This window comes from Adiantum capillus-veneris, chromosome 23 (genome assembly GCF_014529385.1).
Source record: "Adiantum capillus-veneris isolate H3 chromosome 23, ASM1452938v2, whole genome shotgun sequence".
In the NCBI taxonomy this organism is placed as follows: Eukaryota; Viridiplantae; Streptophyta; class Polypodiopsida; order Polypodiales; family Pteridaceae; genus Adiantum; species Adiantum capillus-veneris.
In genome coordinates, this window is record NC_140953.1 from 27019557 (window position 1) to 27033260 (window position 13704).

Here is a 13704-nt window from a genome sequence, read left to right on the forward strand (position 1 = left end):
ACGCCAGCTTTAAACCAATTGATTGATCATTTGAAGCAAATAGCACATGCGGTCCATATCTTGAAAACAGCAACTTCAAATGATAGAGCTGTCATAAATTCTAAGCACTTGCGACGAGGAGTTTCTCAAAGAACAAAAGAAGAAGAAGAAGACGAGATTTTTAGAAACTATCCCAAGAGAATCAACCATGCAAAGAACAAACCAAATCATAGTCACAAGAGACTCCATTTCAAGGCGTAACAAACCAAAACTCGATTTCTTGTCATTGATTTCTCATTCCCTTGGTAGCATTCCCTAAGGAACTTCTCAAGGTAGCATACAAAATATAACTATAAGAAGTTGTTTCTAATTAGTTATGTTCCAAGGAGCAAGCCATTACCATCTTAGGTGCCGGTCTCGCGTCCTTCATGCATATTACCAATTGTACACTTGCCTTAACAAACCTCTAAACCATTCTTGGTCATCTTCTACCATTTTGAGCGAGTCCCAATTTGATGCACAATAAGAGCCTGCTTTAAATAACACAAAGCACCAATCAGAAGGAAGCTCCAGGGCTCACCTATATGAAATTACATGCATTTAAGGAATATTTTAAAATCCTATTCTTATATGCTATGTGATAATTAAATAACACCTTTCTGTTATGAAACTTATGGATTTTTTATTTTTTTTTCCCAAAATGCAATATCAATTCCCTTTTGCAATGACATCCTGTTAAAATTTTTTAAAATTTACCAAATAAAATCCCCCTTATTTTGAACTCACGTGCTAAATAGAATTGACTTCCTGCATGTCCGGCCTGTAAAACCTAATATATGTTGCGCATGTATGTCCATAGGCCTCTGAACCGCCTTTCTACCCTTCTATGCGTGGGCACATTCTCCACTGGGGTGAAAAAGCACAAAACATGAGAAGCAAAAACATCATGAGCCACTCTTTTCTCTTTACAGAGGTTGAAAGGAAAGTTAGCAGCTTGAGAAAAGTTCAAAATAAAACAAAAAATGACATTAAACATGTACCGACCTGCACCAATTGATGCCATTGTTAAAGGTGTTGAAAAGATCTCCCTTGCTGCCTTTTGCAAATCTTCCAAGGTCAACCTCTTTATTTCAGATATATAATCAGCTATTGGTCGCCTATCAAACAGCCACTAGGCTAATCATTTTTCCAGGATTAGTGCAAGAATTGAATCCTAAACTCAGCTATAGTAAGACAATAGGGTGGAGATCTAAGTAATACACCACAGATTGTTGCCACAAGTAAGCGAGAAGCATCATCTATTAGAATCACATAAACAACAATCCACAACACAAGCACAGTCCATTGTCAAAAAAGCACTTCTTTCAGCATGAATAAATGTCTCCTCTAGTTTCCTCTCTCTCTCTCTCTCTCTCTCTCTCTTAGCATGTCGAAGGTGTCAACACATGCAAGAGGTAGTTTGATAAAGAGTGTCAAGCTGCTCAAAAGCCCTTGATAAAACTAGATGCAACTAAAGACAAAGATAACTATCAAAGTCATTTGCATGCATGAGCAAGGTGACACGAAACGTTTCGTGGTTTTGATTGTTTCCGGGTCTCAAGGTTTTGAAACATTTCATTTCAAAGCATCAAAAAAGAGAAACAGGATTTGTAATATGTATATAGATATGTATGTATATGTGTATGTTTGTATGTATTTAGAACCTTCGTATTACGGAACACTTCTGTGTTCTTCCCTTTCTATTTGATCTTTCTGATGGGTTTTCCTCACTTTGAGATTTCCCACTTGTAAATTGAAGAAAAAGATTTACAAAAAAAAAAAGTGTATGTATTTGTACATGCATATATATATTTGTACTATACATGTTTGTGTGCCTATATTCATGTATACACGTGTGTGTATTATTATACACACACACATATATAAACTTGTGTGTGTACGTATGTGGATGACCCTAGACTCCATAGAAAGAGTTCTTGATTCTCGAGAAGGCTACACGTTTCGTAGGTTTCGTTGGAACATTTTGCGAGTTACGAGGTTTGAGGGTTTCATACCCATGAAACGGGTTTTATGTCACAGTGATACATATAAGGGACTGATTCAAAATAAGAGAAAAACATGGGAAGTGAATCGGCCTTTTTTCTAGCCCAAGCAAAGACACATGCATGTGGAAGATTTTGGAGAGCCCTAAAAGGCAAGCAGGTTAAAATTTTTGGTAATTTGAGTCTTATGAATATGTACACGCTTTGTAGGAAACTATATAGCCAACCAAATGTCCAAAAGATTTCCATGTTATGGTTCACTCCCATGTATGCCCTCTTTGTTTACTATTGGAGGTGTATGTGGCAGGATGAGATCTTCAAGGTATCAAACCTTAAATGATGAAATGGATGGGGAAGGCATCACATCATTGGATGTATGATATATTCAACCTTGCACTTCAACATGGTATGCCTTGTGATTGGAGCACTAATTGGGTCAAGCCTTTGCATAAAGGAGGGTATGTAAAGAATGGAAATAACTATCGGAATATAATGATTAGATCCTTTACGACAAAGTTATTTGGGTGTATAATGGAGATAAAATTGAATGAATGTCGTGCAAAAGGACAAGCGGGTTTCCCTCACGTCATAGACCATTGATAACTGTGTCACTCTTCATGTTCTCATGAGGAAAGCCAGTTGAAAGGTAAGCAATTGTGTTGTTGCTTTGTGGGCTTGAAGAAAGCTATTGATATGATTCCACGTTACAATTTTTTTTCCCCAAGAAAAAGATCCTTCCATCAGTTAAAGAACTGCTCAATGGGCTAGGAAGAGGAAAAAGCCACACAGGTGGATGATACTGTCATCTAGGCACGCCATGTTCCATAGTCGAGAAAGATCTTGGACGCCATAATCGCAAGAGGGCCTCGTGGCGATCTCGCATGCGGTGAGAGATGCCCTAGAGATGCCCTGGAGTCTCTCAAACTGGCCCCTAGTGTATGGACCAGCTCCAGCTAGATGTCACGAACAATCTCAGCCGATGGAACACGTCGAGACTCGAAGATGTGAAAACAGCGAGCTTGCCATATGAACCACAGTGTTAGGCCGCAAATGCGCTCCCAACAACACTCTCTATCATTGCTCCACTCTTAAGGGACGAGCTTTGTGGCAGGCTGGAGTGTAGTTCTGTCCCCCTGGATCACTATCATCCTGCTGACTGAAGCCATCTCAAAGCGAAGCGTTGGGCCCGTGAGTGTAGACCAAGCTGCAACACCCTAAGTGTACTAACTTGCTGTAGAAAGCGCAGGCATCAACCGAAGAATCCATAGCCAAACCTGATGCGCCATGGGGCAGTCCCATAGATAGTGACGCTGAGTCTCAAGTGGGTTGTCACAAGCCGCACATGCTGCCGAGAAGCCACTGTGCATCACCCAACTGCCAACTGTAGTAGCTGAATGCGCAACCAGCCACTAAAACATGGTGACTCTCCTTGACTGTCTGTTGTCCCAAAAATCTGCCAAGAAGTCGAATGTGAGATCCTCCTCCTATCAATGAGACGCTACAGCAAGGCGAGTCTCTCTCCTCGCTTTCAGTATGTGACGACCCAGCTGAGCTGTGTACTGGAAAAAGAAGGTCCCCGGATGATTGGCTGACATGAAGGGATCCTGCCAGAACCACTCCCCTGGGTCCCTCTGCACTCATACCAAAGGGCAGCTCTCCCAAGCCCAGAGCTGCCAGTGTCCTGTCTCGGGGTCGGGGTCGAGGTCTACGACAGGACCTTCCACTGATGCCCACAACACTGATCCGCTGAAAACAACGCTCGGTCACCTCAAGTACCTCGACAGTGACGCTGTGAAGGCAGCCCTCCCTCTGTACCTCAAAGAAACTGTAGGATATTGTGGCTGTACAAGCTCTAACAGAAATGAGAACCTCCAGTCGCGTACTCCAAAGGGGTGTGCCACTCTGCAGGTATAGCCTCTACAATGTCCTGACTCCTAACACATGCTCTCTGCCGCCCTCAAGACGTGCAGTCGCATGTCCCGAGCCTCCTAAGAAAGTGTTGTAAACTGCAGCCAGAACCCAAAAGTGGAGATTGGATCGTCTGCCATTGAACCCCAAGAGACATGAGGCCAGCTCCCAACCATGTGGCCTCACTGTGTGTTGACCAAAGGGTTTCAAACAAGTGGCTGCCTCGATCGCTCCTCAATGCATGTGGGCTGGTGCTACTCAAGGCCACCCTGCAACTGCTCCCAAGACCGAAGCACGCTCGCAACAAAACGATCCTCCCATCTCCTGGTCAGGCCTAATCAACGCATCTCTGAAAAGATCCAATGGGTGGAGGGCCTCCATGGGCCACCCGTCTGTGGGACCCCAGCCCGCCCGAATCCGATGTGGCAACAGCTCCTTCCAGGGCTCCTCCTCTGGAAGTCCTTTGACCACAAGCTTCCCAAGGAGGGCTCTACTCTACCGTACTGGGTCCATGATCCCTAAGCCCCCTCGAGAGCAAGGTCAAGTGATGACCTACCAAGCGACTTCAACTAGAGCCGACTGTGTGTCTCGCCCTAGCTACAAAAAGTTCTTGATCAGACGCTCCAGTTGGCTGATACAAGAGCTCAAGAAAATCCATCAAGAGGTAATGTACCACATGGTAGCCAACAGTACCTGGTTGACCGCCACAACCCTTCCAGCAAGAGAAAGCCATACTGAACTCCAATGGAGCAGTTTCCTCCTGATGGACACGAAGAGAGGAGAAATTTGCTGCTCTGGTGACAGATCTATGCCCAACTGACAGCCCAAGTAGCATACTGATGCCCCTGGCGGGATCCACTGAAAGCCCTCTCCTCACAAATTTGGTGTGGGAGCACTACCAACCCAGAAAGCCACTATCTTCCGCCAGTTGATCATTGCTCCCGATGCGCAAAAGAACACCTCTAGAGACTGCTCTCACCCGTGTAAGTCGGCCTTCCTGCCCTCCAAAAACAATCCTGAGTCAGAAGCAAACTTAGATTCCAGAAGCTCCTCTCCCCGAATGGGAAGCTGAAATCCCCGTAAACCAAACTCCAGTGAGGTCAAAGATTTGCTCATCGCCTCAACATAAAAGAGAAAAAGGAAGGGGGCAAGAGGGCAGCCCGGTCGAACTGACCGTGTGAGCATGAAACGTTCCCATGTTCCACAACAACACCTGATTGTGTGCAAGCCTGTAAGAGCTGACACTCCTCTAGTCCATGGATCTGAAAACCAACCCCATCCGACGCATAGTGCCCTCAAGGAAGCTCCAACCAGCTCTATCGTAGGCCTTCTCAAAGTCGAGAAGGAGAACCACAAGATCCTCTCCTTTGAGTTGTGCAAGGGCAGACGCCTCACAGAAGGTGAAAATGTTGTCTAGGATGTTGCGCTCCTTGACAAAACCTGATGGGTCGCCACTGCTAAATCTCATCCAAGGAGCCATCCTCCTTAGGGATAAGGTAGATTAATACCTTGCTCATGTTGTCAGGCATCGCCCCAGTGTGCAAAATGTGCTGGTAAGCACTACAAAGGTGCACCTCCTAGTAAGAAGAAACTGGGAGTCAAAGTTCAAACTATCCTCCCCTGGGAAGCTACCCATGGAAAGGCACCTAAGGGCCTCCTATAGCTCCTGAAGTTACAGGGGGCGCTCAAGCCTCTAGCGCATCTCCTTAGTGACTAAGCAAGGCATCTGTGCCCACACCTGCTCTCTACATGCATCTTGATGCTCTAATTGTGGCTTGGCTGAAAGTAGCTCACGGTAGAAGTCAGTATAGCAACTGCGTGCACGTTCTCGGGCTCTGTAGCAACTGACCCATCAAGCGTCCGCAACTGAACACTAATGTGCACATGACGAGTGTCACGAGGTTGTGACAATGACTAACCTTAGTTATTGATTTCTTTCCCTTGATTTTATTTTACTTTTTGGGACCCACTTTTTGAAGTCGCATATGGCCCGACATTGTATGGCCAGTGTGAAGCAGATGACAGCCGAGAGTTTCATCCGCAGAAGTGAAGTCAAGGTCGCCACGAGTTGGTTAGGCCAATTGGCACTAAAATCCGAGTAGTAAAAGGTTAGCTAGGCTCAGCTCAAAGTCATTTAGGCCCCACGCCACACTTCATAAGTTGGTGGATACTAGGAAATTAACTCAAAAGAGGCAAACTAGACACATGGAGGCTCCAAGTCAATCCTTCAAGGCACCTCAGCTAGGGGCGTCCATTTTTGACAAAGGAGGCTTCCTTCTTCTTCATTAAATGCCTACAGTGTGTGTGTGAGTAGTGAATGTAGGTTTACAACTTTAATGGAAAGCTTGCCTTCTCCCTTGTTCTATGTAGCACGATGATTCCAAGAAATATCGAAAGGGGTGCCAACCTTTGGGGCCAACACGGTGTCACTCTCTGCTTGGCGAGTGTAACAAACTTGGACACTCCAAGTCAAGATTCTACCGTAAAACAGCAGAGATTCACTTCAAAACAGTTCACACTTCACAATTGATTCGACACGGCCCGGCGGAGTTCCGTGCCAAGAGGTATTGTCCCCAAAGAGTGGTGCCCCTTTCCGTATTTCTTTTCATATTAATCTTTGAGCAAAGTATATGTTAGGTGTAGCGGAATGAATGTTTGCGCTTTGCTCAAGATGAGAGCTCCGAACTGTGCTCAAGGTTCCTTTTGTTCTTATGGAAGGTAGAGCCTTCCGTTCTTAATGAGAGAATGCTATGATCACAAACAAAGTGAATGGTCACTGTGCGTGCAAGTGTATGAGACTAAGAGATGGAGGAAGAAGAGAGATACGACACCACATACATTGTAAAACCCTCCTCCGAAGGCCCCACTCTTGTCGGCGAGAGTGGTCTACTATTGATTGCACAATCTGGTACAATGGGAATGCATGTGACTGATGCAAGTCTGATGTAAGTTTAGGCTATGTCGACGATGACGACGGGGATGACGACACTGGTCTAAGGGCTGAAATCTGCAATCTTTCTACTGCTGTCCAAAAACGCTATGGGTTGAAGTCTGCTGCGAGTCCAAAAACGCTGATTTTTGGGGCTGTTTCTGTGGGTCTTTGTCGCTGAAATTCTGCAGATTTAGGGCTGGAAACAGAGGTTCATAAAGGCTGAAAATTGAGGTTCTTACCGTGCTGAATCTGCTACTTCTTTATGGGCTGAGTCTGCTACTCTTCTATTGTTGAAAATGGCGAAGGCTGAGATCTGCAAAGGCTGAGGTCTTCAAAAATGCTAGGGCTGATGTTCTGCAAAAACGCTACGCTGAGGTTCTGCAAAAATGCTCGGTGAGATCTTCTGCTGGCGAGGATGTTGATGCAAAATGCTAGGCACTGGGGCTTGCTGGCGATGGCGTGCTGGTGCAAAACGCAAGTGTTGGGAGGTATGGCGATGACCACCTTGATGGAAACGCCAGGGGATGCTGATGGTTCTTCTTGCTTGGAGGGGGAAACCGCCAACGGGTCTTGTTGAGAAGTTGCATGCTGAGCTTGGCTCTTGTTGCCTCTTCTGCCATTTAGTGCTAGTCTAGGTTTGCTTATATACAAACTTACTCAATTTTCCCTACCTACTTTCCAACAAAAGTCACTTAAAAATAATAAGTGAAAAATGTCAAAATTAGGTAAAACAGGCTAAATGCATTGGAAAATTCCCCTGTAGGATTCTGATGGGAATGCGTATGATCATGCTGTGTGCAACAAGAGGATATGCATCTAATCTAAGTGTCTGGACATGCACAGTCTGCGAACAGACTCACAAAAGTGCCAGAACACTTCTAATTCTAGATTGACTGGACTGACTGAACCCTTGTCGTGCTGTAGCTTGTCCACGGACACACAGGGTTGGATGTGTCACGTGACATCCCCTCCTTTTCAAAGTGAGGTACTGATACTGAACTGTATGGCGTCGAGGGAGATCGCCAATAGCATCCAGAATCCTGGAAGGGACTCTTCGCCGGCCCAGTCGGATGTGTGGGTCGTATGGTACTCGAACTTCATAAAGGTCCGCAAAGCTTGCTTCTTTGGGCCGCGCCGAAACCGACACAGTCTTGTGTGGCTCCTTCAATGCTTCAACTTCGTCGAGTGTCATGCTTCTTTCTTCTTCAAGAATCTCCATGCCTGAAAATTCCTGAACCCATTTCCAACACAAAACCATGAACATACCTATTCCATGTAAAGTGAGTGGAACAAATCTTGTCGTCCTAATAGACCGTGCATGCAATGTAGATGAACAAAGAGACGGAGCGCCAAACCGTTCACCAAACATATGCAAACAATGAGATTGAATCTTTCTCTTTTGATCTAAAGCAATCAACTGTGGCAATTCACAATGGAAACGCCCATGCTTGGTGCACATACTTTCATGTGCTCGTTCTACGAATGTGTCATGCCAAGGAAAAGACAAGGAATGTGACTTTCTTGAATGCATACTTTTCAGCTTTTCATGAAAAATCCGCATACATTCGTGCTCATCCATGAGTGAAACGTGCTCAACGTACAATATGTCATGCCTAATAAAAAGGATTACATAAAGACACTGACTAAAATACATGAAACGATCATGAATGAAACACTTGAACAGTGCGTGTGTATCAATCAGGCGAACACATAATACTTCTTGGGGGGTTCTTTGGACCTAGGCTCGAGAGCCAAGATCGGTTCTTCTTGAATGATCGAGTCGTCCTGTGGAGGTTCTTTGGACCTCGACTCGAAAGCCAAGATCGGTTCTTCGTGATTGATCGAATCTACAACGAGGTTAACTTCGCTAGAAAAAGCATCCACTAACACATCATCCTTGTGAACAATCACATCATCTTCATGCAAATCATCATGCTTGTCATTGTCATCCAATTCTTCATGCTTATCACGCAAATCATCATGCTTGTCATTGTCGTCCAATTCATCATGCTTATCATCATGCAAATCCTGTGTGTCATGCTTTGGAGAAGAAGAGACTGAGAGAGTCTCCTTTTCCCGAATCTCTTGCATCTGTGCCTAAGCTTGAGAAAAGAGTCGCAAGAATTCTTTCATGTATTGGTCGCTCTTTCCTTTGACGGCGGCTGCCATTCTTTCTTGGTGTCTGCGCTCCATTTCTGCTTTTCTTTCTGCGTGTCTGTGTTCCATTTCTGCCATTCTTTCTGCATGTCTTGCTTCGCGTTCTAACTTCCTTTCCATAAACATCTGGTCTGAAGCATCCATAGGAGTTAGTGCAATCCTTGACGTAGATGGGGAAGGGAGAGGGTCGAAAAAACCTCCTATGGGGTAAATTCTTCTACGCCTCTCTCATGCTCATCACCTCCAAGCGAAGTATCCATTCCGCTTCAAGTGATGACCATTTTGAAGTCGTGAGTTCTTGTGGTCTTGAGGTTCTTGAGGGTTTTCTTTCGCTTGCAAACCGTGTTCGAGAAGGATCTTCTCTTCACCCGAGTTCTACTCCTTTCCGCGGGCATAGCCCTTGGCGGCCTTGCGCTCACACCAAGGTTGCTTTTTCCCACCTCACGTCGATTGGCCGGCCGTTAAGTGCACGGTCTGCTCTCAATGATTGAAAAGAGACACAAGGGGAGGTTGGACAAGCCCTTCTTTCTTGGGATTCCTGTCACTCTTCAAAAACACGACTAGGAATCGACACGCCCAAGCAAACTTGGGTTTGTGCGACCGCAACAAGAAAAAAAAATTCTTGTGATTCTTGTGGTTCTTTCCTTTAGTGATACAGAACACTGCCAAAGCTCTGATACCAATGTTAGGTGCAGCGGAATGAATGTTTGCGCTTTGCTCAAGATGAGTGCTCCAAACCGTGCTCAAGGTTCCTTTTGTTCTTATGGAAGGTAGAGCCTTCTGTTCTTAATGAGATAATGCTATGATCACAAACAAAGTGAATGGTCACTGTGCGTGCAAGTGTATGAGACTGAGAGATAGAGACAGAAGAGAGATATGACACCAGAGACGACGTAAAACCCTCCTCTGAAGGCCCCACTCTCGTCGACGAGAGTGGTCCACTATTGATTGCACAATTTGGTACAATGGGAATGCATGTGACTGATGCAAGTCTAAGCTATGTCGACGATGACGAAGGGGATGACAGCACCGGTCTAAGGGCTAAAATCTGCAATCTTTCTATTGCTGTCCAGAAACGCTATGGGCTGAAATCTGCTGCGGGTCCAAAAACGCTGATTTTTGGGGCTGTTTCTGTGGGTCTTTGTCGCTGAAATTCTGCAGGTTAAGGGCTGAAAACAAAGGTTCATTAAGGCTGAAAACTGAGGTTCTTACCGGGCTGAATTTGCTACTCTTCTATTGCTGAAAATGGCGAAGCCTGAGATCTGCAAAGGCTGAGGTCTTCAAAAACGCTAGGCTGAGGTTCTGCAAAAACGCTAGGTGAGATCTTCTACTAGCGAGGATGCTGATGCAAAATGCTAGGCACTGGGGCTTGCTGGCAATGGTGTGCTGGTGCAAAACGCCAAGTGCTGGGAGGTATGGCGATGACCACCTTGATGGAAACGCTAGGGGATGCTCATGGTTCTTCTTGCTTGGAGGGGGAAACTGCCAAGGGGTCTTGTTGAGAAGTTGACTCACATGAAAAGCATTGTGAATCCTCCAAGTATCGGGCAGCTTCAGTCTAAAGGAGACATCATTTATCTTTTCAGAAATCTGGAAAGGTCCATAGTATCTCATGCTAAGCTTTGGAAAAAGCTGCTCCTTTCCCTTTTTCTTTCTCGGGCGTGCCTTCTTAAAACGTAAGAGCACTCAATCGTAATCCTTCAATTTCAAATCGCGACGATGTCGATCTGCTGCCATTTTGTGTCTTTCCTGAGAATTTTGCAATGCCTCCCAGACCTTGGCAAAAGCAGTGTCCAAGTCCCGTGTATACTGGTCGGCTTCAAAAATCTTATCTTTCGTGCTTAAGAAGGGTGGAACCTTCGGAGCACCTCAATAATCTCAAATAGCGCCTTGCCCGTCGGAGAGTGTATCGTGTTATTGTAGGAAAATTCCACCAAGGGCAAATACTTTTTCCATTTAGTCTTCTGATTCAAGATGTAAGACTTCAATAAATCCAGTACGATTGAATTTGCAATCTCCGATTGCCCATCTGTCTAGGGATGGAAAGATGACGAGAACTGCAACCGCGTGCTAATATTTTCCCAAATAGCCTTCCAAAACAAACTCGTGAATCGGGGATCTCTGTCAGAGACAATTGTCTCAGGCATGCCATGTAATCTGAATATCTAGGCAATGAACAGTCTCGCTAAGTGATCCCGCTTGATTGTCTTCTTCACTGGAATGAAATGAGCTTGCTTGCTAAATCTGTTAATAACAATCCAGATACCATTGTGCCTACTCTGTGTTTTCGGGAGATCAAAAATGAAATCCATAGCAATACTTTCGTAGGGGCGGGTGGGTATGGGTAAAGGCTGTAACAATCCCTGTGCTTTATGCCTGTCAAACTTGACCTTCTGGCATACCAAGCAACTGCATACAAAATCGTCCACATCCTTCTTAAATCTCGGCCAAGAGAAGTATCTCTCCATACCTTTCAGGGTGGTAGCAATGCCGCGGTGACCCATAAATGGTGGACAGTGGCATTCGGTTAAAACCTTTTCCCTCAACAACTGTGTACGCACAACGTCCTTTTCTTCATCAAATAGCTATTCCGAACGGAATATCCCGCTACTACCGCCCCATTCTGTATTCGACCGAATACATCTGCAAAATCTGGATCTGTGATATACCGATCCACCATATCCTCGAAGCTTCTATGATGTATCGCTGAAATAGCCAGAACCAACGGCTTTCGGAACAAAGCATCTGCCACCAAGTTCTTCTGTCCCTGCACATGGACAATCTGGAAGTGAAACTGTGACAAGATGTTAGCCCACCACATCTGCTTTTCTAATAGCTGCTTCTGTGACAAGAAGTAACGTAAACTCTCGAGATCTGTGAAGACCGTAAAATCGTCTTTGAGTAGGTAATGTCGCCACTGAGTAAGAGCATGGATAACCGCCAAAAGCTCTTTCTCATATATTTGTGCTGTCAATTCCGGCCTTGAGAATAATCTGCTCTCGTAGGCAATGACATGGCCTTCTTGCATTAAGACCGCACCTAGACTACGACCACAAGCATCACAATATACTTGAAATGACTTCTGCAAATCCGGCAAAGTCAAAACTGGTCCTGTACTCAATTTCTCTTTCCATGTTTCAAAGGAAGTCACCTCTGTGGGTCCCCACGAGAAAGGGACTCCTTTCTGTGTCAAGATATGCAAAGGGGAAGCAACCTCTGCAAACTTTCTAATGAACCGCTGGTAGTAAGAACATAAGCCCAAGAAGCTTGTAGCTTCATGGACATTCTTCAAATCGGGCCAATCACGGATAGTCTCTATCTTGGCCCGGTCCATCTGCACTCTTGCTGCTGAGACGATGTGTCCCAAAAAGTGTATCTCGGGTAGGAAAAATTCACTTTTCTTTGCATTAATCACCAACTTGTGATCTCGTAATGCCTGAAAGGCCTGTAGCAGATGTTCTCGATGTTCTGCCTCATCCTTAGAGAAGACAATAATGTCATCAAAGAAAGTGTCCACAAAAGATCTGTACTCTCTGAAAATCCTGTCCATCATTCAGTTAAAGGTCGCTCGAGCATTGGTAAGCCCAAAAGGCATCACCAAAAACTCGAATAAACCGAAGGTCGTCCGAAAAGCTGTCTTGTAGACATCTCCCGGTGCGACTCGGATCTGATGATATCCGCTCTTCAAATCGATCCTGCAGGAACAAGAGGATCCCTGTAGTCGGTCTAGAATATCATCGATCCTAGAAATCGGAAATCTGTTCTTGATGGTGATTTTGTTGAGAGCTCTATAATCAATGCACATTCTCCAAGATCCGTCTTTCTTCAAAACCAACACCGGAGAGCAGTAAGGTGAAGTACTCGGCTGGATAAGACCCTTTTCCAAGAGGTTTTTCACTTGGTTCATAATCTCTTCATTCTGGGCTCCGCTCACACAGTAAGGTGGCCGGTTCGGTGGTGTGTTTCCAGGTATCAGATCAATGGTATGATCCTCGGGAGGAGTTGGTGGCAACTCGCCTTGAAGGCCCTCAGAAAAGCAATCGGCATGAGTGTGGAGAAAATCTTGGCGTTGACATATTTGTCCTATGATCATCATTCAACTCTTTCAAAAAGATCGAGTAAGCAAACAGATTGGATTTCATTAATTTTGAAACGGCCAAAGCAGATACAATAGGGATAGACTCGCCCTTAAGTTTCACATCAAGTACAATGGTTTGGCCCCTTTCAATAGTTAGTGTCACTTTCTTCGCCCGCCGATAATCGACCACGGCGTTGTTCTTATGGTACCACGGGACTCTCAGGAGAACATCACAACCTTCCAAGGGCATTATGTAGAAGTCCTCGTGCCCCAAATACCCTGACAATGCAACCGAAGTTTGCCAATGACACGTGTAATGGCCACGTCCCTACCAGGTGCCGCTAGAACTTCCTCTCCTTGTGGTCCCATCTGATCGGGTGTAATCTCAAGCCGCGCCGCCAATTCACGTGAAATGAAGTTGGCCTTGGCTCCTCCATCAAAGAAAATCAGGGCTTCTTGATCTTTCACTTTGCCCCCAGCTCGGCAAAGTTCTGTACTCTCATCTATCATGCTTGGGTCAGTGGAACTAGTCCTGCTTTCATCTTGCCTTTTTGTCCACGTTCCTCAGCTGCTTTCGAACTCTCTGGCCTTTCTTCATCTTGTTCTTT

General features: G+C 45.2%; 1 protein-coding gene across 3 annotated transcripts in view; it reads right to left on the bottom strand.

Moving 5' to 3' along the window:
* Positions 1-237: 237 nt before the first annotated feature.
* The window catches only part of LOC147427550 (mitochondrial-processing peptidase subunit alpha-like), a 208947-nt gene continuing 195480 nt past the window's right edge, over positions 238-13704 (bottom strand). For all 3 annotated transcript variants that reach the window (XM_086496485.1, XM_086496486.1, XM_086496484.1), the window contains 3 exons: positions 1024-1136; positions 766-885; positions 238-509 (listed from right to left, as the gene is read on the bottom strand). In XM_086496485.1, coding sequence (XP_086352611.1) covers positions 809-885; positions 1024-1136 — 190 coding nt within the window. In that variant the 3' untranslated portion in view covers positions 238-509; positions 766-808. The remainder of the gene's footprint in view (positions 510-765; positions 886-1023; positions 1137-13704) is intronic.